Raw genomic sequence first — 25,727 nt, forward strand, 5'->3', positions numbered from 1 at the left:
TATAGTTTGTTCAGTACACAAGGTCGTTTCTTACCATTATTTTTGCTGTATTATTTTCATGAGAATGTATTTATGTATATTTTTTGTCACATAGTAAATTTTAGGGGTTCTTGTGTTATCATATATCCGTTAACGACCAGCTCATTTCATCATTTCATCATTTTTGCATTTTATTACATTATTTTTTTTGGCCTTTCATTGCAACTATCACTGTTCATGTTAGCTATGGAGGTCTACAGCCTTCATAGTAGGACTTGTATGTACTCTAAGTGTGTTACCAAATATGGTCCCTTGCCTGATTTGTAGGGTTAGCCCAGAACATAGGCCGACCCGTGTCCTCTGTGTGTGGGGGCATGAGGTGTGGGTGGAAGGTTTATAAGAGACCCATGCATTCATCTGTGGTTTGGGGTGCGGGGGCTTTGTGAAACTGGAGCCTTGCGAGGGCACAACAGCAGGAAGAAGGAGGGGGTATTTTGGCGGGGTAACGGGGTATATAAAACATAGCCTCGGCCTAAGGGGGTTCACCTCCTTTCCCGCGGTGTCAGCATCACAGGTGTGTGAACTACCGTTTGTGTGTGTGTGTGTGTGTGTGTCGGGGGCGGGGGGCGTGTCCAATCCATGCCACACTGTATTGTAATGATGGCAGCCAGGCTGCTGCTGCAAAGTAAACACACCAGTAGAAGATGAAGCGTTAGCAAGCAGGTAGAGTGTTGCATTCAAAGACTCTCTTATCATCCTCACACTTGTTGCTCAACATTCTGTCCCGTAAAGTGAAGTCTGATAATAAAACCTTTACAATGAACACCAATGCACCAGTTGCCCCCACTCATGCATTCCCTCCTGGGACTGAAAGGCTAGATTAAGCGCCCACTATCTGTCTACACTTTTGGCATTTTTGGGATATTTCCCATAAGTTATGACAAGCCATTACTGCGCCAGCTGTTGAATTGGAGGCCGCTATTGAGAGCGGCCATTATGCTTATATGAATCCATTTCTCTGCGCTTGTCAGTTTGATTACGCCTCTGTATGTGGAGACGGACGCCACAAAGCAAGTAAGAGCAGCTTCTTCCCTCCACCAGATCCTTTCATGGTGGCAAATAATTCTGCATGGTGGCAAATAATGATGCAAATGATTGTGTTGCCCTGCATGCAGGCTGCCACATAGACAGGAAGGCCGCAGTGTAACTATTGTCCATTCCAGCTTTTCTTTGAAATTTAAGAGGGGGTTTAAGCTGAATACAGTAGAAAAGCACATGGCGGATAAAACTGTTAAATCCTGTCTGCAATGTGTGAATATTAAATAATGTCCATATTGAATAGAACTTGCAGAGAATTTGCAGAAGACTTAAGCATGAAGACATGGAGATAAATATTCGGCGGCTTTAAAACACATAATTCTAAGAGTAAATTACTCTGAAGTTGTTTATCCTTCAATTATTATTTTATTTTTATTAATAAAGAGGACCTTTGATGCTTTTTTCCACTTTTCTGACCTAAAAATGCAGTTAGCATGTTGTAATAATATTAGATAGTGGTATTAGAATGTTAGATGTATTTATTTGCATATGTTTGCAGAGAAAAAGAGTCTGGTTCCTCTCTGAACTGACCGAGTGAACCAAATGTTCACTTTCATTGGTCACAGCCTGACTCAACCCTCACATCTGATAAAGCCTCTTTTAAAAGATGAGTGTTTTGACCCCAAACAAAGTTTGAAACGCTTTCTTCTTTGACCAACAAAGCATGATGCTGATAGTATCAGCTCACCAGCATCACTGATGATGGTCACTGTTTACACTCATTACACGATTTCATCAAATATTCTTAGCATTTGGATCTCACTTTTTTTGTTGCTTTGTTGTTAGGTTCACTTGTGCCTGTACATGATATGTCACACAGTAGGAATTTTGGGAATTTTTCATTGTCTCCTTCACTTTTATATCAGCAAGGATACATTATTATTAGCTTATCTGTTAGGAATGCAATGAATGTTCATAAGGTTAAACACAATTGGACACTTTTTCTCACTGGGAATAATGAAATCATAATTTATATGGTCCGGGGTCAAGCTGCTGTCACCAGAAAAGCTTTATTAACTCAACTGACAATATTATTATTAAGTAATTTCTAGTATTCCCGACTGTCAGGCGGAAAAAGAAGTCAACCACTGTCAAGGTGGTTGACTGGACAGTCCGTAAGTTTCTCAAGAAAAGAGGGTACTTCAAGATGTCACCTCAATGGGAAGTAGCTTTGGCATTTTAGTATTTTAGCATTTTAGCATTTTAGCATTTTATCGTATAGCGGTTTTCTACAGCGTCAGTAAACAAATGTGGCCACCAAAGCGTTTTTTTTCTCCATGACTCGCACAAAATAAACACAGTTACGACACTGTTAAATTGTTACTTCCTGCTTGCTCAGTCCACACGACCAAGTAACGTTGGAAAAGTGACGGCTAGTCCAGCTGCATTCTGGCCCACGTTCACAAAACAGTCCAGTGCTGGTGACAGATTAAAATCTATTTCTTTTGTTGGGAGGGAATCAGGAACTCCAGCCTGACGGTGGTGTCGTTAAGAATTGTAAACAAATGTGGCTTTGCTAGCAAATAAACAGAGGAGGGTAGAGGTTACTATATTAGGAAGTCCGCCCCTCTGTGACATCACAAAGAGGCACTTTAACCACGCCTTCTGAAACCGAGCATTTTGAGCCATCCCAAACTTCTTTCAGGACTCACTTCCAAATGCCCAAACCTCACTATCTGAAACTTTGGCACGGTTTAACACGGGAATACAACATCTAACTACATTTATAGGTCAGAAAAGTGGAAAAAGCTCAAAAGTTTGGGATCACTTGGGAATTTTTTTGGCCAGTCTGAGATATGGCTTTTTCTTGGCAGTCCTGCTATGAAGTCCAGCATCCTGAAGTCGCCGCTTCACTGTTGATACTGACATTGGTGTTTGACGGCTACTATTTAGTGCAGCTGCCAGGTGACGACCTGTGAGGCGTCTTTGTCTTAAACTACACACTCTCAGATATTTGTCTTCTTGCACAGTTGCGCAGCATTTTTCTGTCCTTGTTAGACCCAGTTTGTGCTGCTCTCTGAAGGGAGTAGTTAACAGCATGGTAAGACATTTTTGTTTTAGTTTAGATTTTTAGATGGCTTTTCTAATTTTCTATTAGCCTTATAAAATGATGAACTTGGATTAGCAGCCATACCAGGAGATTGATGCAGAGGACTGACAGTTGTTGATAGTAGGCCTTTATGCAAAAATGTACATCCTTCTTTGAAAATCATCTGATTCATTTTAATTGTTTGTGAAATGGATAAAAATGTTTGTGAAATGGAAAATGGAAAAAAAATGTTTGTGAAATGCATGAAATGTGTGTGAAATGTGAAATGTGTTTCATTGGAAAACAAAGAAATTTGCAAGTGATCCCAAACTTTTGAGTGGTAGTATATATATATATATATATATATATTCATTCATTCATTCATTTTCTACCGCTTTTTCCTCACGAGGGTGGCGGGGGGTGCTGGAGCCTATCCCAGCTGTCTTCGGGCGAGAGGCGGGGTACACCCTGGACTGATCGCCAGCCAATCACAGGGCACATATAGACAAACAACCATTCACACTCACATTCATATCTATCTATATATATATATATATGTATATATATATATATATATATATATATATATATATATATATATATATATATATATATATATATATATATATATATATATATATATATATATATATATATATATATATATATATATAGTTATTTAGTTTTGTTTTTTTTACTAAAACTTGGCTACTTAAATGACATGAGAGCAACTTCATGGTGTTCAGGTGATAATGCCAACTGTTCCTGAATGCAGCAACAAAGATTTCTTTCTCAGGAGGAGTCTTCCTCCTCCTCCTCCTCCTCCTCCCACACACCCCCGCCCCCTCACGCACACGCATTCCAGCATGCAGGCGGGTGGTGCTTTGTGAATGAGCAGCAAAGTGAGGAGTACTCCTCCAGTCAGCCAGGAGCTCAGAGAGAGGAAGGAAGCACAGAAAAAAAGCCCAGAAAGTTGGCCAAATGGATTTCTTCACAGGAGTCCGGCCTTTATTATTTTCTTATGTACTCATTAACGGCATCCTGATTACGCTACAAACAAAAGAAGGTGAGTGTCTGTCTTTTAAGAACACTTTGAAAACTTTTACTGTAGCGGTAGAACACACATGTCATGGCGAGATACTCTCTCAGGAAATGTGACAACCAGAACGCACTCTTTGATTGACTATACTTTCTTGGATGAAAACACTTCAACTGTTGTATTTTATTTTTGAAACATAACTTAACACAAACAGCTGCAACACAACACTGGTTTTTATAATTCAATTTCACAAAGAAAAGTTTTATAAGAAGCAAAACATAGCAAGAACTGAATAAATAAGTAAAGAACGACATACAGATATACAATATATATAGGCATTATTCATGAGTAAGTTTTAAAACAGATTTTAATCCTCAAGCAAATTTAGGCGTTTCATCCTCAGGTCCCAAAACGGCTCTTCTCATAAAAATATAATAAAACTGGAACATTTGTTTTACATTTTGATCACATGGAAATGTTTAATGTGTTCTACAACTTCAGATCTAACATAGAGAAAAAAAAGTTATTGTTCGGTGAATCTTGATTTTTTTTTTATAGGGAAAAACGTAATATGTCAGGATTGCATAAAATATATGCTTATAATGGGATCCAGTGCGGCAACAATGTTGGCATCAATGAAAATGTCATATTCTAAACACCTTGCAATAAAGTGTTAATTGTTAAAATGTTAAAATTTTTTTGCAGAATGTGCATGTAATTTCTTCTTATTATTATTAATTAGAGGAGATGGCGTTCTTGGACTAAGAAATGTTCTTGTGTCTCCACAGAGGTTCTTCTGGACATGAAGGCCACAGGAGGTGAGCTGGGCTGGCTGACTTGGCCTTTAGACCAAGGAGACAAGCCAGGGGTGAGTATCTTGCTCTGTGCTCTTTTCATTCCACACCCAGCGCCTGTGCACGTTTACACTCGGAATTTGCCTTGGGAAAAAAACTGCATGTGGGGAATTTGCACAGGAGTTGTGTGAAATATTTGACCATTTGACTTGTGTGTGGCAGGCTTGTTAAAGGCCTTGGCTGTGTGCGCAGACATCAGCTTTCTGTCAAATGTTGCACTTCATGGTCAGCCTGATGGTCGCTTGAGCAGTGGAATTGAACTTCCCGGCGGGAGTTGCCTGCTGAGCATGTCTGGGCTACACCAAAGCGCAGGCAGACAGTATAGCTGCTTGCCCTGAACTGGGAATGCTTGTGGCTTCTTGTGGTTTCAAGGCTGCGGCTCCAGAATTGTAGGTTAGCGAGCAATTAACTTTAAGGTCTGTAGCGGGTGCTGATGGGGGGCATTTTAATGGTCACAGAAACTCTTTTGAAAATGTCTATTCTTAACAACGGATTAAAGAGAAAGAAGGTGTTTGTTTATGTCCATGTTGTGATTTCAAAGTAGCTGAGTCAGAACCGGCTCGTTGAAAGTGATGGCGACTCAAATGTGTGATCGCCCGACTCCTCAAAGTGAGGTTTCCTTCCGATAGATGCCACTTTAGTTTTCACTTTCACAGCATACCTATGTTACTTACTTGTGATTGTTATTGTTAGCCACCCTAAGCCTCGTCAGGGATGTTATACCTTGAGAGCTACACTACCGCTCAAAAGTTTTGGAAATTTTTTTTTGGCCAGTCGGAGATATGGCTTTTTCTTGGCAGTCCTGCCATGAAGTCCAGCATCCTGAAGTCGCCGCTTCACTGTTGATACTGACACTGGTGTTTGACGGCTACTATTTAGTGCAGCTGCCAGGTGACGACCTGTGAGGCGTCTTTGTCTTCAACTACACACTCTCAGATATTTGTCTGATATTTGCAGCGTTTTTCTGTCCTTGTTAGACCCAGTTTGTGCTGCTTTCTGAAGGGAGTAGTTAACAGCATGGTAAGAGATTTTAGTTTTAGTTTAGATTTTTAGATGGCTTTTCTAATAATCTATTAGCCTTATAAAATGATGAACTTGGATTAGCAGCCATACCAGGAGATTGATGCAGAGGACTGACAGTTGTTGATAGTAGGCCTCTATGCAAAAATGTACATCCTTCTTTGAAAATCATCTGATTCATTTTAATTGTTTGTGAAATGGAAAAAAATGTTTGTGAAATGCATGAAAATGTGTTTTTCTTTTGAAAACAAAGACATTTGCAAGTGAGCCCAAACTTTCGAGTGGTAGTGTATGTTCAAACATGTGCTTTTTTTTTTTTTTTAGACGCATTTGTGGTCACTTTTAGCACACAGTATATAAGCACTGATGGCGTGCTGGAAAATGAGCTGGAAAATAATGTCGGACATGCGAGCGGTTCCCCATGCTTGATGTGAAAGTTAAGCTGTAATGGTTAACTCCATGACCCTACACTGGATTAGTGTTGATGGAAATTGATGGCTGTATATGTATACGTATGTATATGCTCTCCAGTTTTCCATCTTGAAAAATATGAAAGAAATTAAAGGGAAACTGCACTTTTTTTTGGAATTTTGCCCATCATTCACAATCCACATTAAAATGAGTGTAATGATAAAATGAGTTATCCCAATGACAGTATTGTAAGCTAGCTGAAATTAACTCATTTTCTTGTAAATTGTAAATGCAGGTTCTGACATATACCAAAGTACCCTATATGATGCTAATTAGTTGACTCCAAAATAAATGTTTGTTTGCTTAACTTTTTTGAAGCAATTGAAGTAAAATTGGTGCATTAAATCGTTTAAATCTCAACAAGCTGACTAAAGAAACTGAGGGATTCCTCAAGGCTTGGTTTTAGATCCTCTAATCTTGTTGCCTGGTGTCGCTGTGTTTTAGTGGGAGGTCGTCCAAAGGACCCTGAACGGCTCTCAGTTCTACACCTATTCTGTCTGCAATGTCGGTGAACGTGAGCAAGACAACTGGCTACGCACCACCTTCATCCAACGGCGACCGTCAGCCTCGCGAGTCTTCGTGGAGCTCCAGTTCATCGTACGTGACTGCAACTCCTTTGACGGCGCCTCGGTGACCTGCAAGGAAACCTTCAACCTCTTCACGTCAGAGTCGGACATCGACGTGGGCACCACCTTCCGTAAGGGTCAGTTCAAGAAAGTGGCCACTATCGCTCCCGATGAGATCACCAGCAAGAACGAGCTGTGCATCAACACCGAGACTCGAGTGGTGGAGAACCTCTCGCGGAAAGGCTTCTACTTGGCTTTCCAAGACATCGGTGCATGTGTCGCTTTGCTCTCGGTGAGAGTTTACTACAAAACCTGCCCGGCCACAGTGATGAGCCTCGCGTCCTTCCGGGAAACGGTGGCTGGCGGAGAGAACCAGGCTCTGAGGGAAGTGAGCGGGGTATGCGTGGATAATGCCGTGAGTGAGGAGCTGCCTCGTATTTACTGCACCTTGGATGGAGAGTGGGTGGTGCCAGTTGGACAGTGCCAGTGCAAAGAGGGCTATGAAGAAGTCAAAGACACTTGTCAAGGTAAGAGGTTGCATTTTTGCCATTTCTACCTTGAGGCTTTTCACCTTTCCTGGCTTTTTACCCTCCACAGTTCCCATGTGAACGTATATATTTGCACTGATCGTTTGCCATTGAGTTGCTGTTTTTCGGTTGCTATACTGCATATGTTTGTCGTGGGCGTTATTATCATTGCCCAGTGGAATTCTCCCCCTGGCTAACGTGCCTCCTCCGCAATGGAAGGAATGCTTAGGTCTAGATCGACATGTCTAAGCATATTCTCTTAAATGGGGATGCCATTTTTATCAACCGCTATAATTTTTGCTGTCGGTGTGCATTTTTTCTCAATGGTGCTCATATAATTGTTACAACTTCTATTCAGGTTTTAACATGAAAGTTTTAAAGTTTTATAGTATTCCTATCAAACGTTTTATTCATTCATTCATTCGTTTTCTACCGCTTTTTCCTCACGAGTGTCGCGGGGGTGCTGGAGCCTATCCCAGCTGTCTTCGGGCGAGAGGCGGGGTGCACCCTGGACTGGTGGCCAGCCAATCACAGGGCACATATAGACAAACAACCATTCACACTCACATTCATACCTATGGACGATTTGGAGTCGCCAATTAACCTAGCATGTTTTTGGAATGTGGGAGGAAACCGGAGTACCCGGAAAAAACCCACACATGCAAACTCCGAGGGTGGAATTGAACCCTGGTCTCCTAGCTGTGAGGTCTGCGCGCTAACCACTCGATCGCCGTGCCACTCAAACGTTTTAATTTTAATGTCATACATTATTGCAAATTACAGCTTGTTGAATCAGTCGAAGTTCAATTCCCTACCATGATGACATCATCAGCATATCTCCATCATTTATGGTGGTAACTCAACCAAAGATTTGCTTGGATCTGATCCAGACTGCTACTAATTTAGACTAAAGATGGCAAATCCCATTTCACACATTCAGACTTTCTCTAAATTCCTGCATTATAGTCGATCACTCATTCAACCGCTAAAAAGCTCTGACCGACGTCTCGTCAGGTCATTGGTTTGCTCTGTAGTCCTGCTTGTTTGCCCTTGCCGTTACATTTTCAAATGTACGAGGAAGCTTTTATTTTCATGCAAACAAGTGAGGAATGAAAGTGTTACAAGAGGGCGTGAGTCCAGTGTACTCAATTGGCATCGATTAGCATCTTTAAGGCTGGCGTGAAATAAGAAAGGAGGGAGGAAGCTGTCTTTGTTCCCACTTTTATGCACTTTCTAGGGTACTACCAGCTAGTAGGAGGTACTACAAGAACGTCCACATGGGAGTGTTATCAGCATATAGTGTGTTATCAGGTACTTACTCTAATTACAACTGATGTCCTTTCACAGGGAAAACAAGGTACTACCAGGTACTAGGAGGTACCGGGTTACCTGGTCAGTTGAGTACTGCTGGTCACTCATTGCTAGAGTAGATGCGTCATTATCGAGTTAATACATGATACTCCATCGTTGCTGTTTGGTTTCGACTGATGCTTTTGATGCAGCTTGGTTTTTGCAGTTCCTGCCGAGCGGCTTTGGCTTTCATTAATGGAGAAGGCCTGAGTTACATGCACAGACAAGCCTGCTCAGATGGGAATCATGACAAGCCACCTTATGACTCCCGTCTCACACACATGCACACACACGCAAACACACACACGCTGGCTTTTCCACAGTTAAAGGCCCACAGGATTAGTGTTGTAAATCATGCGTGCCTGTAACAGATTTGCACACCCGATGGCAAGAGCTGAAGTTTACTGTTTGGAGCTGTGGGATGTTGTCAGGTGGGATGATGAGGGAGGAAGGAATGAGAGGAAAAATGTCTTTTTTAAAGAAGAGGGAAAGAGGGGCGGACTGGAATGTAAAGGTAGGAAAACAATGAAGCGCTGTCTTTCCCCGGCTACGGTCGATGGAGACCACCTCCACCTCTACTCCCACCTCCTGTGTAGGTTTGCTGAGGAAGAGCCTCCTTCCAAGGAGTGTTAATGGTGGCGGGGGTGGGGTGGGGTCAAGACCTCGCACAGAAATGACTAAACAAAGCAAATCGAAAAAGTCAAATGAGAGGTCATGGACCACATGAATGGGAGGAAAACATTCAACTTGAAGATCCCAAATCCTTCATTTTTGGCCAAAAGTGTCCTTGCGAATGGAGCAGGGTTTATGAAGTGGCTCTAAATCATATCTACTGTATAATGTCTGTGTTTTTAATGAAAACACACTCCGTTTAAAGCGGCTTATTTTGGCTGTTGGACAACATGAGTGTCGAGTAAAAGATAAATCAGACATTCTATCACTCCCAGGATGTGGGATTATTATTATTATTATTATATTATTATTATTATTACTGTTAGCGCCGTATTCACCAGATTGATGAAGGCTTGATGAAGCGTGTGTTAACTAAATAGTTTGAGCCAATATTTACCCTTGGTAGCCCACACAAGACCCACTCAATTTTGCAGGAACAACATTCAGAATATTAAATTGTACGTATTATACATCACTTCAGTGAGCATCAAAGGTTTAAAGCAGGGGTCTCAAACTCAATTTACTTGGGGGCCACTGGAGCTAGGGTCTGGGCGAGGCTGGGCCGCATCAGGTTTTCCAAAAAAAAAAAAAACGCATTTATTAAAAACAGAAAAATGAATAAACTTTGCTTTGGTTCCGATTTTCTACAATAAAAGCTCTGATAAAACATTCCACTGTTCTCAAATATCTTACTTTTTATTGTTCTACACAAAATAAGATGAAAAATAAATAAACAAATCAAGAATAAAGAAAATCTATCAATCAGTAATAAATAAATATAATAATAATAATAATAATAATAATAATAATAATAATAATAATAATAATAATAATAATAATAATAATAATAATAAAACGTCAAACAATAATAAAAACTTAAGAAACCACATATAGTTGGTGGGTAGACAAATTATTTTTTTCAGATTAAAATTAACAAAGCATTATTAGAGCCCTGTAGACATGACAAAACACGACTATAGTCACATTTATAACATATTGCACAACTGCAGGGTCTTGAGACACATGCTAACTCGCAAACTAGAGAGCTAGCGACCTAAACGGTAGCCTCCAAGTTATTTCCTTTAAACTTAAAAAGCCAAAAACTTACCACTTCCACACGGGTAGGGAGGATAACTATTAACAGTTATTTAACCTTTAACATGAACATAACGTAATAATTTTTTCTGGGTACATGATACCATACAGCATCCATATCAAACTTGCGCGGGCCGCACTAACATTAAACTTTCATATCAAGGCGGGGGCCTCAAACTAGTGTCCTGCGGGCCACATTTTTTTCCACTTCCACAAATATTGTTACAGTGTTGTATTCTTGTGTTAAACCATGCCAAAGCATCAGTTAATGAGGTTTGCGCATTTAGAAGTCAACCCTGAATGAAATTTTGGATGGGATTGCTTGTCAACGTGGACCTACATATCAGTAAGTCCTCGGGAGTGTGACCAATCCCAGCAAAGTGGGTGTAACTAGAGGAGGGCAGGAGTCGGATCGGAAATAGGAAGTCCATGAAACACTGCAGAAAGAGGTGCAGAATCTGGAAGATCTAGAGAGCTTTCTGTGTGGGTTATTGTGTGAAGCTGCTCTAGAGGAGTCCACAACTCAATACAAATCCCCGAAAAGGAGCGTAATAGGGCCGCTTTAAGTGTGTTGCTTTTTCTTGAGATTTTTAGCATACCTCACAAGGTGCATTAGAATTGAAGTGGTACTAGATAAATAATCTTGATACTTTTAGTTTAGTAATTGACTTTGTCGTACTGTAGTTAGGAAGCTAGTCAATGTATTTGCTGTGGGTTTCCCCATGTGGCTCAGCTCCCTTTTTCTTCATTTCCTATCACACCCTTCCTTACCCATAATCCTCCCTGCTACAATAGAAGCGCTTATCGTTTGTAAGTGCTGCATAATGGAGCACAGGCAGCCTTGGCTTTAGGACTTTAGGATTATGTTTAGCTGTCCAGGTCCTCGCTCCATCAGCCTCATCAGACCTAATCCCACGCCACGGCTTTCCCACAAGGCGTTTATTTGAGGAAAGCACAATTTGGACAAGATGGCGCCTCGTGTGTAACGACTGTCCACCGAGTTCCAGTAAAGTGATTATTCTTCTCACCAGAGAGTTCCTGTAAACTATTTTCTGTCTCTCCTAATTTGCTCCTTGCGCTCGTCCTCGCATGATGTAACGGTCGGTCACTAAGTCCAAGTTGTGTGGTGAATAATGTGAACATGCAGTAATTGGCCTGGGTGTGTTGGTGCTTTCTTTTTAACTTAAGTAACTACTTCTTTTGTCTGCTTTCCACCCCCGCCCACGGCCTTTTTTTGTGAAGCCTTACCGCTTCCATTTTCCTTATTTTGCCCTAGATTCATCAAAAGATTCCCATACTTATTTTCCAGTGCAAAGATGTCGCTTGAGGAGCACTAAACAGATATAAGCATGTTGTGTTGTCTTCAGTGGAATTATTATTTTTGGCCGGGTTGCAGGAGTCCCAAATATGACACCAGCGGGGTTTAAACATGCCCTGTCACACGGCCCAGATGAAACCATTTAGACCAACGGATGTCCAAAGTCCAGTCCTGGGGCAATTTGTGGCCTACTGCTCATTATTTATTTGCCTGCTTCATATTCTGAAAAGAAGATAAAGAAGGGCCACACACACACAAGAAAAGTTGACTCTGAGAAGAGATGAGGAGAGATCAACGTTTTGTAAGAATGAAATACAAACTTTTTTTTTCTGCTCTAAATGGGTGCGGTTACAGGAATGTTATCAAGGAAGGCTGCCTTACACACTTGATAAAAGCCGGTGATTCATGGCCGGTTCTTTCTACACTGGTTTTGTAATCCCCCTTAAACTTACAAGACTCAAGTCTGACGCAATGTCAGCCTAAACATGGCAGCTCTGCCCTGCCTCTGATTTACACCACCGCCTGTGGATTTCACATCTCTCTTAATTGCTAGAGTGAGTTTTTGATTCATATGTTGGATAGGGACTCTTTTTTTTTTTTTTTTTTTTTCTTACCATAAAGGAATTTTCAGAATCTTCAGATGTGGTGCCAAGGTAGCATCTGCCCGCCGGGCGAGGGAGTCACTTTTAGATAATGGGAGGAGGATGATTGCTTTCAAGTGGTACCTTGCACCGTCATGTTTCACCATGAGTTATAAGACAGTTATTACTCTCAAACCAACAGGAAATGCAAGAATGAATTGATTCCTTTCATTAGTTTTTTTTGCTTCAAGTCTAAATACTGTCACAAAAAAGTCAACCCCTGCAGGAAAGAAGGAGGCATATTCACTTTTGTGTATGAAGTCATGGGCTGTGTTGGAAACCGCATACTAACTACTACATACTCCCATGCCCATACTATCCACACTCCATACTGCATACGCAATCCATCAGACAGTATGCAAAGCGTTTACACTACACTGTACTACATGATAACCCACAATGCATTGTGTTCCTACCCCAGCCAAAATCGACAGGCTGAAGCGGATTTAACTTTAGCTCTAAACTCTTTAACTACATCACTTTATGGAGATTTTTTTTAATCAGGCGAGAAAGTGGCCATTTAGATCCCGAGTGTACCATTTTATTTTTCCAAATACCAATCGTGGCAATTTTGAATTTGATTAATTCTGCAAAATTTTAGCTAGCCAAAGTGAGCAATGCACTTAAATAAAACACCCCCTCAATTCCACCCTCGGCCATCTCTGTGTGGAGTTTGCATGTTCTCTCTGTGCGTACGTGGGCTTTATCCGGGTACTCCGGTTTCCTCCCACATTCCAAAAACATGCTAGGCTAATTGGCGACTCCAAATTGTCCATAGGTATGAATGTGAGTGTGAATGGTTGTTTGTCTATATGTGCCCTGTGATTGGCTGGCCACCAGTCCAGGGTGTACCCGGCCTCTCACCCGAAGACAGCTGGGATAGGCTCCAGCACCCTCCGCGACCTTGTGAGGATAAGTGGTAGAAAATGAATTAATGAATGAATAAAACACCTCATTACTTTTCTCATACAAAAAAAAAACGTAGTGATAAATCACTGCTTTTACTTTGAAAATAAGAAGCGAACCAACTCGCAATATATCCTGCTTGACATCGCCGTTTGGTCCATTCTGGTGCTCAGTGTTCAGCCAACGTTTTTTTTTTTCCGCGGTGACGTCATGTCGCATTGCATCCTGGGTAATTTGAGTGTGAGTAGTAAGCTGATGATACTCACTCAACATTTCTGGCGAACTTCCCGCATACTCAAAAATTGCATACCGCCAGTGTAGACGCACTACACATTCGAAATGTTAGTATAAGTAGTAGGTAAGTATGTGGTTTCGAACACAGCCATAATCTGAACAAGTCGTCACTTTTATCCTCGTGGTCGTCTTGCAGGCCTTTCTAGCTTCTTAAAATATTGTCTCGGGCTAATATGGAAAAATAAACATACCTTCTCTTCTCAAAACTATTTGTAACAGCGCACAGAATCCATGACCCCCTCATGATGGCGGAAGGGGGTATCCATCAGCCCAGTACTTAAACCCTGGACCAACTGTAATGGCAATCTTATCTTATTGCAGGAAATGTCACAAAAAAACCCACAAAAGCCAAAGAAAAAGCAAACATGGGACAACAGTTGCTAGCTAAACTTAGCCCCTGTTTGACTTTATGCACCCGTGAAGGTTTTGTGCACAAGAGTTGCACATCGTTTGGTGTGAATTGAGATTTGTATGGTTTAAAATAATTTGTGGATGTTAGTCAGATAAGGACCTTCATAAACTGTTATTGTTTCTGTGTGTGTTGCTGCTGGAAAGGAAGTTGGGCCATGTTTCCTCGATGTAACATTCCTGAGCCTGAATGTTCTGTGTATGGATGCACGTTTATGGAAGAGGGGGGGGGGGTGTCATTGCAATGTGAAGAGCATTGTGTTATTCTGCTGGTGTGTGAGGTGAGGTCAGCACTTTGGTCCCCGGCTTGTCATTCATCTCCTCATCCCAACACCCACCCAGCCTTCGCTGCTCACAGGACCAGCGGAAACCGGAGGCCACCTAATCCCTGGATGACTCCCCGACCCGTTTGGCTCAGGGCTTTCTATTGTGGCCACGCTCAGCCACTTTCCATTTGGTGCTCTGCCTGACACGTCTTTTCGTTTATTGGTGCATTTCTACCAGGAAGTGCATGGTAAAGTAGAGGTAGTGCTGTTTTTGCCACCAGGCTGTCTCCTCAAATGTTTTTCTTTTCCAATACTGGTAATGGTAATGGTTTTATTTCATTTGAACATGCATCAGATTCCAATTGAGTGCATCACATAATCAGTTCACAGTTCCACATGTCCAAAAGGAGTAGGAAGAAGCAAAGCTTATTAAATCCTACCCCTCCATCTGGTACTTTTACAATCAGTAACTGTTACATTTGTTCACTTCCTGCTTTCCTAATATAGTTTAAGTTAAATTCACCTAAATAGTTAGGAAGCATTTCGAGTGGGCATGCCCGGAGGCGGGTCATGAGTGGAACAAATTAAAACAGACCGTTTTGGAAGTAAGCAAGGAAATATCCAAGGAAATATAGCTGGAATAGGTGCAGATTCTGGAAAATCTAAAAAAGTTTTCTATGCGGGTTATTGTGTGTAGCTGCTCTATAGGACCAACTCAATACAAAGGGTCGATATATATATATTTTTTACATTAATGTAGAAAAGTATATTGTATTTAGTGAATTTAAAAAAATTACAACATTGAAAGTTATTTATAAAAATGCATTTGCAATGGTAATGGTTTAATTTCATTTGAACATGCATCAGATTCCAATTGAGTGCATCACATAATCAGTTCACAGTTCCACAAGTAACTTACATTTGTTCACTTCCTGCTTTCCATAATACAGTTTAAGGTTGTTGTTTTTTTTGTTTATTTTTTTTTTTAATAATGTACCTCGTACCGAAGTACGAGGTGATATGACCATCCAATGACATAATGGGTACCATAGTAAGTGTCAATATAGTGATATATATAGCACATCATGACTGGTTCAAGACTCTTCATCCTTGTATTTAGCAAACATCAACTGCTTGTATTGTTTCTTGAATTGGCTCATCGTTGTGCATTGTTTGAGGTCCTTACTCAATACTATGAGAGATTTCAGTGGTTTTTCCACTCTGTGTCATCGCTCCCATTAGAAGACCTGCTGCTTCAGTTTGCATGCGGTGCATCCCTCCCCTGTTGCCCGCAGTGGTCAGAGAGGCCAAGAGGAGAAAGGGGATCAGAGAATTTATTGTGTTTGTTAACAGCGGCAGATGAAAGCCCGAGTGCGATTGTAAAACAGATGTAATGCCCTTACAGCTGTTCCGTCGGTCTGCTAATCCTTTTGGCTAATGACCAACCCCCATCCCTGCACACTTCCATTACGCTCCCTTACCTACACCTTTACACACACACCACCCCCCTCCCCAGTGCCCCCTGACTCAAGTAACTTCCCCCAACAGAGAACCTCATTGTTCCACCGCAGACCGACTGGCCCGAAATGCTAATGACATGTTGTCAGGCTGGATACAAACACACCAACATGACATATTGCAATTATGGATTGAAGTACCTCAGGAATGGTGGAGGCTGCAAGGGAGAGAGGAGGGCCTGGAGACATAAAGCCAAAATGTGCCGCAAGATATCTTGGAGGAGTTTGGATAATGATCTACGCATGGCATTTATTTGTAGTCATCCATTCAACATGTTTTTGTGTTCCTTGGCCATACTTCTGGATTTAACCTCTCTTGCCACAAGTGACCGGCTGCCGCTTCCACTCCTTCTCCCCCCTCCACCTCCTCCACCTCCTTCCTCCTCACTGCGAACATGTTTGTTTTACTTGGCCACCAAGTCCCAGTAAGCCATGCACGGTTTAACTCACGACTGCCCTCGGGCAGACATGACCTTTCTGCCTTTAAAAAGCCCACTGTCAAATTTCATTGGGCCCCTCCTCTTCTACCACTTATGCCCGGGGGTCCTGGGGGCAATTTCTCTTGTCAAGCCTCCATGTTACCCATTCATCCATTTATTCCACTATACATTCATCACTGTCACCATCCCATCCATTTTAACGTCAGCAGACACACCTGGAGGGGGGGCATTGTGGTTCTAGCTGGTCCAGGGGGGCTCCCAGAATGCAGCAGGCCCCCATGCACTCAGCCTCAATAAACAAACACAGCCACTCGAGGATGGCGGGGCCTCTCAAATGACAAACAGTACTTCACTTTGTAGAAGTAAGTCGAGGAAAATAGCTGCCCTAAGTTCATGCATGCAGGGAAATGTTGGTATCAGGAGGCCTCCTTTGGGCTTTTTAGGCCTTTGTTGCTTCATCCATCGCCAAACTTGGCTCAGTGCTGCTGCTTCTTCTCTTGGTCAAGCTGGCGGTGTTGACCGAGCTTTCATGAAATGAGCGCTTTAGGAAGGAAGCTCTGCGTCAGCCTCATACTTCCTGTTTCCTGCCGTGTCCCTGAACAATGCGCCTTCACTGCCAAATCAGGACGTTTCCTTGAAATGTTGTCGAAGAATCCTCTTGTTGTACCCAAAATCTACTATGGACCAAAAAAGAGGAGGAGTCAGTTAATCAGAACAGCAGACTTTATTCAGCTACCATAATGCAAATATATCTGTTTTTAATGTCTAACTTTTTATACCTGACTGCTGTACCTGACGCTTTTACTCATGTTTTAACTGTGTATATGAATGAATGCTGTATTTTAACGTATCGTTTACTCTTTTTACTTGCTTTTATTCAACTCCATTTTTCTGTAAAGTGTCTTTGAGTATTTTGAAAAGCGCTATACAAATAAAATGTATTATTATATTATCATAAGTCAGTCTATCAATTAGAACATAGTCATAATTTAGCTCCAATGCTGTATTAGGTTCAAAGTTCAACAAAGAGTAGCTTATACACTGGAAATTATGGTATATCCCTCATGTAATAATAAGCAATTACACTGAAAAACGTACATACTTGTATAACTTATATAATATACTTATATAAATGATTCAACACATAGCCATTATTGTCTAAATAACCAGCCAAACAAGTTATTAACAAGATAATTGTGTATTGATTCCATATAGGTCTGGGGCTGCATGAGTGCCAGCAGCACTGGGGAGTTGCGGTTCATAGAGAGAAACATGAGTTCCAACATGACAAGGAAGCAACGCGTGTTACGGTGCTACATTATTTGTACTTAGTTAAATCAAGTTTGTGTGTACACACTTCTAGAATTCATTCATTCATTCATTTTGTACCACTTATCCTCACAAGGGTTGCGGGGGTGCTGGAGCCTATCCCAGCTGTCTTCAAACGAGAGACACCCTGGACTAGAGGCCAGCCAATCACAGGGCACATATAGACAAACAACCATTCACACTCACATTCATACCTATGGACAATTTGGAGTCGCCAATTAACCTAGCATGTTTTTGGAATGTGGGAGGAAACCGGAGTACCCGGAGAAAACCCACGCATGCACGGGGAGAACATGCAAACTCCACACAGAGATGGCCGAGGGTGGGATTGAACCCGTGTTAAATTACTGTATGATGCCAATCCACACACAATGCTTTCTTTTTTCTTCTAAAAGTCACAAAGTCTGTTTGCTGGGTTTTTTGGTATCCAAATACCAATTGGTACATGCAGCTTGATCCTCCATGTGGAGTAGCGGTAAGGCCATCGTTGCCACGACGCCTTGCAGTCAGTGCTTCTGTGCCACTCGGGCTACTCCCATCTGTGTGTGTGTTTTCTCTTCCCACTTGAATGGCGTGGCATTTTCTTTCCCGGCTGCTCAGCGGTCAATAGCAATGTTAATGGGTTAGCTGGGAGACCCCTCTTCTTTGCAGTGGGGCAGTAAGGAATTTGGGGATTACGAGTGAGGAGAGGTAGGGCGATGAATGCGGGTTCGGGGCAGCAGCTGCTTACCCTTCTCAAAGTTGGGTCTGCTCCTTTCTCCTCAGTCCTGAGCAGGATCGGGTCTCCTGAACCTTCTGCCCCGTCGCCATTCCACCTCTGTTGTTAATAAGTAGTGATGGCTCCTGTAATGAAACAGCTGGCTGAGGAAGGAGGTGGTGGGGGGGTTTCATGTCTTGATGGGAGGTTTGAGTGACACGTGAGCTCCTGCATGTTCTTTTTCATGCAAACGACTTTTCTTTTTGCCTTTGTTGCGCTGCACTTAAGTTAATGTACACAGCACTTCACAGCGGGCTCCTCCGCTATCCGTCAAGTCAAAGAGCAGCCCACGGTCAATCGAGTAAATCCCTCTTAAATGGAGCACGGCTGTGTCTGATCATTTGTGGCTTCCATATGAATTTCACTCCACTGAAGCACACTGAAAAAGCAGTCCATGCCATATTTGCTGCGTAGCATCGGCTCAATTTTGCTCGGACCTTCACGTTGTTCATGCAGTACAGTCCTATACCATCTGTCAGGAGCTATTTAAATGCAGCGAGTGGCACAGGAAGGAGAGTGTGTTCAATGCATGCATGTATAAATACAGCAGAATTGACTTGAACAGGTGACAGGCAGCAGACATAATCCACCCTCTGAAGTTAGATTCCCAGCATGTGTCCACGACTGAGCTTTGCGTACTCGTATGCATACGTGAACATATGCGTTTGTGTGAATGTGCCACGGTGTGTGAGGCCATGTGCAGCAGCAGCAGCACACTCTTTTCACTCTCTTTTACGGCGCACTCCCTGAGAAATTTCACACTGTATTAAGTTCATATTTCAGCATGGTGAGGCACAGCGGGGTGGCGCTACCTGCATGTCTGTCCACCCAGCTGGACGTGTGAAATCAAGTGTCACATTATCTCGGCGATAGAGTTTCAAAAGCGTGCATGTGGTGCAAGAAGGGGAAAATGTGCTAGAATGGTGAGTGGCCTTCGTTCGCAGCCACTTTACTTGAAAGTTATATTGGGATTTTTGGTATGTACTGTATGTACACACACATACGTATATAAATATATATATACATCTCATATAGCAGTGGTTCCCTCACTTTACAGTCACTTACCCCTTCAGACATTTGACTTGAAATAATCAACATAATTCATTGGTTCCAAGTAATTCCGGGTGGGAATGTGTATCTTGCATGGCAACATTAATAATTTAATTATTATTTAATTAAATTATTATTGAGCTTCACTTTTTGGTCCACTCAGGACGGCTATGCCTTACGTCTGCATATTCATTTCAGGGGGACTTGGTAATGGTAATGGTTGTATTTCATTTGAACATGCATCAGATTCCAATTAAGTGCATCCCATAATCAGTTCACAGTTCCACATGTCCAAAAGGAGTAGGAAGAAGCAAAGCTTATTAAATCCTACCCCTCCATCTGGTACTTTTACAATCAGTAACTGTTACATTTGTTCACTTCCTGCTTTCCATAATACAGTTTAAGGTTTTTTTGTTTTTTTTAAATAATGTACCTCGTGCCGAAGTACAAGGTGATATGACCATCCAATGACATAATGGGTACCATAGTAAGTGTCAATATAGTGATATATATAGCACATCATGACTGGTTCAAGACTCTTCATCCTTGTATTTAGCAAACATCAACTGCTTGTATTGTTTCTTGAATTGGCTCATCGTTGTGCATTGTTTGAGTTACTCAATCCATTCCATAGTTTGATTCCACATACTGAAATGCTATGGCTTTTTAACGTAGTCCTAGCATATAAGTGTTTCAAATGTACTTCTTCCCTGAGATCATATTTCTCCTCTCTTGTAGAGAAGTATTGGATGACATTTTTATGGAATTGGTTATTTTTAGCCTTATGCATTATTTTAGCTGTTTGAAGATGAGCTATATCAGCAAGTTGAAGTATTTGTGATTTTAGAAATAAGGAGTTAGTATGTTCTCTGTAGGCGGCATTATGAATTATCCTTACTGACCTTTTTTGTCTTATTGTTGTATGAGCAACAAGCGATTTCACTCTGATTTCACATAATTTAATATTCATTCATTCATTCATTTTCTACCGCTTTTCCTCACGAGGGTCGCGGGGGTGCTGGAGCCTATCCCAGCTGTCTTAGGGCGAGAGGCGGGGTACACCCTGGACTGGTCGCCAGTATTTAATATTTAACATGATAATTTTCATCATTGTGCTTTTATTCTCAAATTTAAAGCCACTTTGCATGATGACCAAGTTGCATGGGACTTTGATTCACATTGTATTTTTCTTGAAGCATGAATACAACTTTCTTGGCACTCTTTAATTGTCAAACTGTAGCTGTGCCTTCTGTTTGTCTTTAATTCTCCTTTAAAACATTGAAGGCTGCATTAGTGCTACGGAATGTGGGACGACTGGTTGTGTTTGTTATGAGAGCGACGACAGCAGCAGCAGCAGCAGCAGGAGTGTTTTGGTGTGTGAAAAAAGCAAAGAGACACAGCGTCGGCTTGTCGGGGAGTCTGCATTTTTTTCTTCTCAGGGTTGGCTTCATGTGAGCAGTGTTGCAGCGATGGATAGGAGTTTTAATGACTTGTGTCAACACTGTGCAGAGCCTCTGTTTTCCCTCTCGTATCGCTGTCACTCGTCGAAATGTGACCTTTCGGCCTTCGCTTAATAACATGTCCACTCAACCTTGCTGGCTCACACATACAAGGTAAAAAGTTCAAGGCACAAGCAATCTCTTTAAAGAGGATTCAGTGATGTGGAGGAACTGGCTGGGTTGACGTTTGCCTCAAGTCACACGTATCCTCATTCATCTGCTCATGGAAATGTTTTTTTTTCTTCTACAGAATGCCAGCCTGGCTTCTTCAAAGCGGAAGCATCCGGTGATAAGTGTCAACCGTGTCCTGCCAACACCCAGGGGCTGGGCTCGGGGGCTTTGTTCTGTCCGTGTAAGGACGGCTTCTACCGCGCCCCCAGTGACCCCCACACCGGACCCTGCTCAGGTGATGACACGCCTTCATCTCTAAAATTTACGAGAACAGGGTTTTCCAAACTTTTTCCAGAAAAAATAAAGAGTAAGTTAAATTAAAGATGTGGGATTAGGGAGGTCGGGGGTCATTGATTTGAACCTGAGACCGCCTCTGTTTTAGCTGATCCGATAGGTGTTAAAGGTTAAAGGTCAGGTCTTTCAGGGTTTTTCCACACCAAACTCATCCAGGCATGCTTCTAGGAACAGAAAAGTGCTTTCCATCAAATATTTCCATCAAGTTGGACGCATACAATTGCGAAGATTAAAAATATTCTGGGCTCAAGTCCAATGTTTGATTGATTCATGAATGATTTAAGAGGTGTGTCTCAACAACCAAACTCCTCCATACCTTACATGACAGGTTTTCAAAGTGTGAGGTGCCCGAGGACTTCAGGGTAGGCACAGCAGCTTAAGAAACGTGAAGCTGTTAAGCTGTGAAATTAAAATTAATTGTTTTTTAGTTAATTGGTTTAACTGAATTAGTGACTATGATGACCGCAGTACAAATATGTGCCAGAAAACCAGTTTTTCGTGGGGGGGGGGGGGGGGGGGGGGGGGGGCTGTAATGTGTCCTCTCACTGTGCCACAATTTGAAAACCACTGGCCTACAGAACTCAACGTCAGACACCCTCCAGAAGAAAATAGCTTTCATACAATGTCGTCTTCTGTGTTTTGTTTCCTTTCTTCCAAGTTCTAATTTAACATTTTCCATATCTTCACCCATCAGGCCTCCCCTCTGCTCCCAGAGACCTGTCAGCAACCACCACTCTACTATCCGCTGGAAGAATCCTTCTCTCCTGGAGGCCCCCAGAGGACACAGGCGGCCGCACGGACATCACCTACAGCGTGGAATGCCAGCGCTGCGATGGTTCTGTGTGTCAGCCATGTGGCGACAAAATCCATTACGAGCCATCGAGTTCAGGCCTGACGGACACTAAGGTTTCGGTGAGCGAGCTGGACGCTCACCTGAACTACACCTTCATGGTGGAGGCTCACAGCGGCGTGTCCATGTTCGCTAGTCAGGCATCGCCACGAATGAACAGGCCACCATCGTCTAGTGTGCTGACGACGTCTCTCCACTACACGGGTAGAGCATCTCTAGTCCCAGTGTACTCCATGTTTCATTCCTCTAAATATTCACTCTGTATCCTTAGATCCTCCAAAGATTACCTCCATGCGACTTGTTGAGAAAACCGCCACCAGGCTGTCCATTTCTTGGGACGTGTCACGCCGACCACGCTTTCAACCCCGGCCAGTCCGCTACGAGCTTACCTATCGCAAAAAGGTACTTTTATTCTCATGTTAGAATAGCGGTGCTACAATACATCTGCTCATAATTGACATGAATTGTTGACATGAAAAGTTAATGGCACTAATTTTGATGGATACAATCGATAAGCCTAATCAATATGTTGAGTAAATTTATATAAAATGTTAAGACATTTCCCCACATTTTTAACTAAAGTGCCTTTTAATAAATAAAAGCTTTATTGAATAATCTTCCCATGAATTCCTGATATTTCATGTTATCATGGAAATTGTAAAATATTTTCAACACTAAGGGCTCCTCCCACCGGCACAAATGATAAAGAGGGAGGAGAGAAGGCGTGAAGGGGTGAGAAGAGCTCAGTGTAATCCCAACCAATCAAATGAACACCTCTCATTGCCTTTAAATGCGCATCAGAGGCGCACCACATACGCCACTTTATGGGACACGTCATCTGTTCCTCACAGTTACATTAAACACAGCAGCAGGCTAATCCAGGCATCTTGCACTGCGCAGGCTGCGCTTTGCCTGCGCTAAGACTAGACCAGGTTGTAGCTGGCGAGCTTTTAGCGCACCTTTGGCGAGCTGTTTTGGCATAAAATTGTCACAGTGCCAAGCTAAAAATGTGGACACCTCCCCTGGTGCGCCGCCACGCCCATCTGGCCGCAGTCCTGTCAACCAAATTAGCAGCGCATAGAGGTGCGCTGGACCAAATTACCACTGTGTGGGCTGCGCCACAAAATACTTTTTACTTTTATATTAAGATTTAGCGTATATATGAATTTATACTTTATGCTACAAATACAGATTTTCAACACATTGTGGAGAAATTGGACTTTTGTAAGCATTCAATTAACTTGGGATCAAAAATAACGTAATAACCACAAATATTGAAATGAGCAAGCTTCCATTGATGTCTCCTTGCTAGGATGACAACTTGGATGTGACTACCTACACCGTGCTGATCCTGGAGAAGAGCTCAGTGGAGATCAATGATCTGGCCCCTGGCACCGCCTACCTATTTCGGGTCCAGGCCCTCAGCAGTGACGGCGCCCCCGGAGGCTCCAGTGTGGAGGAAGAGTTTCATACGTCGTCTGCAGGTACACAGAGGAGAGGAGAACCGATGAGGTCACTTCAACATTTCAGAGTGGTTCAGCTTTAAAAATGCTTCTTTAATTTTCCAGAACCTCTGACTCAGACCAATCCTGCGCTGGTTTTCGGCGTGCCAGTCTTAGGGGCAGCTTTGTTGTTCGTACTGGTTCTGGTCCTTTTTCTCCGCAGACGGTCAGTAAGCACACCCCCCTCCTGTCCTGGCTTCCTCTCTAATTCTTCCTCTCTTTTTCTGCTGGACCTCCACATTGCTTCTTATGTTCCGTTTGGCTCGCCTCTTCCTTTTAATAACTTTCTCTTTCATTTATCTTGATCTCAATGTGATGTGATTTGTGTGCACTGTGTCTAGCCTTTGTTCATTTTCTTATATTCTAGGGAATGGTATTGGTAATGGTTTTATTTCATTTAAACATGCATCAGATTACCATTGAGTGCATCACATAATCAGTTCACAGTTACACATGTTCAAAAGTAGTAGGAAGAAACAAATCTTACAATTTTTTTTTTTTAAATAATGTACCTCGTACTGAAGTACAAGGTGATATGACCATACAATGACATAATGGGTACCATAGTAAGTGTCAATATATTTTACAATCAGTAACTGTTACATTTGTTCACTTCCTGCTTTCCTACTATAATTTAAGTTATTTTTATTTTTATTTTTATTTTTATTTTTATTTTTATTTTTATTTTTATTTTTATTTTTATTTTTATTTTTATTTTTATTTTTATTTTTATTTTTATTTTTATTTTTATTTTTATTTTTATTTTTATTTTTATTTTTATTTTATTATTTTTTTATTTATTATTATTATTATTTATTTTTTTTTTTAAGTGAGTCCTTTCAAAGGAAATTGGTACAGAGTGGCACATTGTTGGAGACAAGAGGGGTAGGCCTCGAGCTACGAAGTGCTTCAGTGTGTTTCACGCTTTAGTATTTGTGTTTGGTATTGTGTTGTTCCGCTAACAAGTACAAATGTGATACAAGCATCATTGCACACATCATTTGTTCATAGAGTGCATTCAAATTAGAGTGCGTAAAAGATTACAATGTAATTTTCTTTTAATTCAGGAAAAGAAACTCTCACACCAGGCAAGGACCAGAGGACACGTACTTCTCCAGCCCAGGTAAACAAAATATTCTTCTTATTCATGATTAGCAATTGAGAGTTTAACAATTTTCTCTTTTTTTAGAGCAACTGAAGCCCCTGAAGACCTACGTGGACCCGCACACATACGAGGACCCCAGCACAGCCATTCTTAAGTTTGCCACCGAGATCCACCCTAACCACGTAACCAAACAGAAAGTCATTGGAGCCGGTGAGTGATGGGCCTCCATTTTTTCGGAGCATGCTGAGAGATGCTTCTATCCCCGATTGGGCTGTTTAGATTGCACATTTTCCGCAGCTTACTCTGTTGATTGACAGCGGCTTATCTTATTGAGATTAACATCAACCTGGCTGGAGTCCTTGCACAACAAGTGGAGACATTTTGTTATGTTGCAACCGATACATCAGCACTTCCCAAATCATCAAAACATGAGATGTTTATTCAAGTGGAACCTCCTTTTACCCTTTGAACTCATTGTTTTTGTGTCCCAACATACACCCCCGCCACCTCAGCTCCCACTTCCAGACCCCCCCTCCCTACTATTTCTCATGTGACAGCTGATTCCCATACTCCCACACCACAGGCCATCTTCCACTTGAACAAACCTCTTCAGGGGAGCCCCCAACGAAACAGCCATACTCACTTACTTTACCCCCCTGACCCCCACAGGCTGGAATCCA

The 25,727-nt window shown here is 42.0% G+C and overlaps 1 protein-coding gene across 2 annotated transcripts in view; it reads left to right on the top strand.

The window, feature by feature from the left end:
- The first annotated feature begins 3,971 nt into the window (after window positions 1–3,971).
- Window positions 3,972–25,727, top strand: part of epha2b (eph receptor A2 b) — a 28,718-nt gene continuing 6,962 nt past the window's right edge. For both annotated transcript variants that reach the window (XM_078798317.1, XM_058084536.2), the window contains exons 1-10: window positions 3,972–4,172; window positions 4,934–5,013; window positions 6,935–7,583; window positions 21,376–21,531; window positions 22,285–22,644; window positions 22,712–22,842; window positions 23,753–23,924; window positions 24,009–24,108; window positions 25,010–25,065; window positions 25,132–25,257. In XM_078798317.1, the coding sequence (XP_078654443.1) occupies window positions 4,088–4,172; window positions 4,934–5,013; window positions 6,935–7,583; window positions 21,376–21,531; window positions 22,285–22,644; window positions 22,712–22,842; window positions 23,753–23,924; window positions 24,009–24,108; window positions 25,010–25,065; window positions 25,132–25,257 (1,915 nt within the window). In that variant the 5' untranslated portion in view covers window positions 3,972–4,087. The remainder of the gene's footprint in view (window positions 4,173–4,933; window positions 5,014–6,934; window positions 7,584–21,375; window positions 21,532–22,284; window positions 22,645–22,711; window positions 22,843–23,752; window positions 23,925–24,008; window positions 24,109–25,009; window positions 25,066–25,131; window positions 25,258–25,727) is intronic.

The sequence above is a fragment of the Doryrhamphus excisus genome, linkage group LG17 (assembly GCF_037039965.1).
Source record: "Doryrhamphus excisus strain RoL-2023G ecotype Guam linkage group LG17, RoL_Dexc_Guam_v1.1, whole genome shotgun sequence".
Classification (NCBI taxonomy): domain Eukaryota; kingdom Metazoa; phylum Chordata; class Actinopteri; order Syngnathiformes; family Syngnathidae; genus Doryrhamphus; species Doryrhamphus excisus.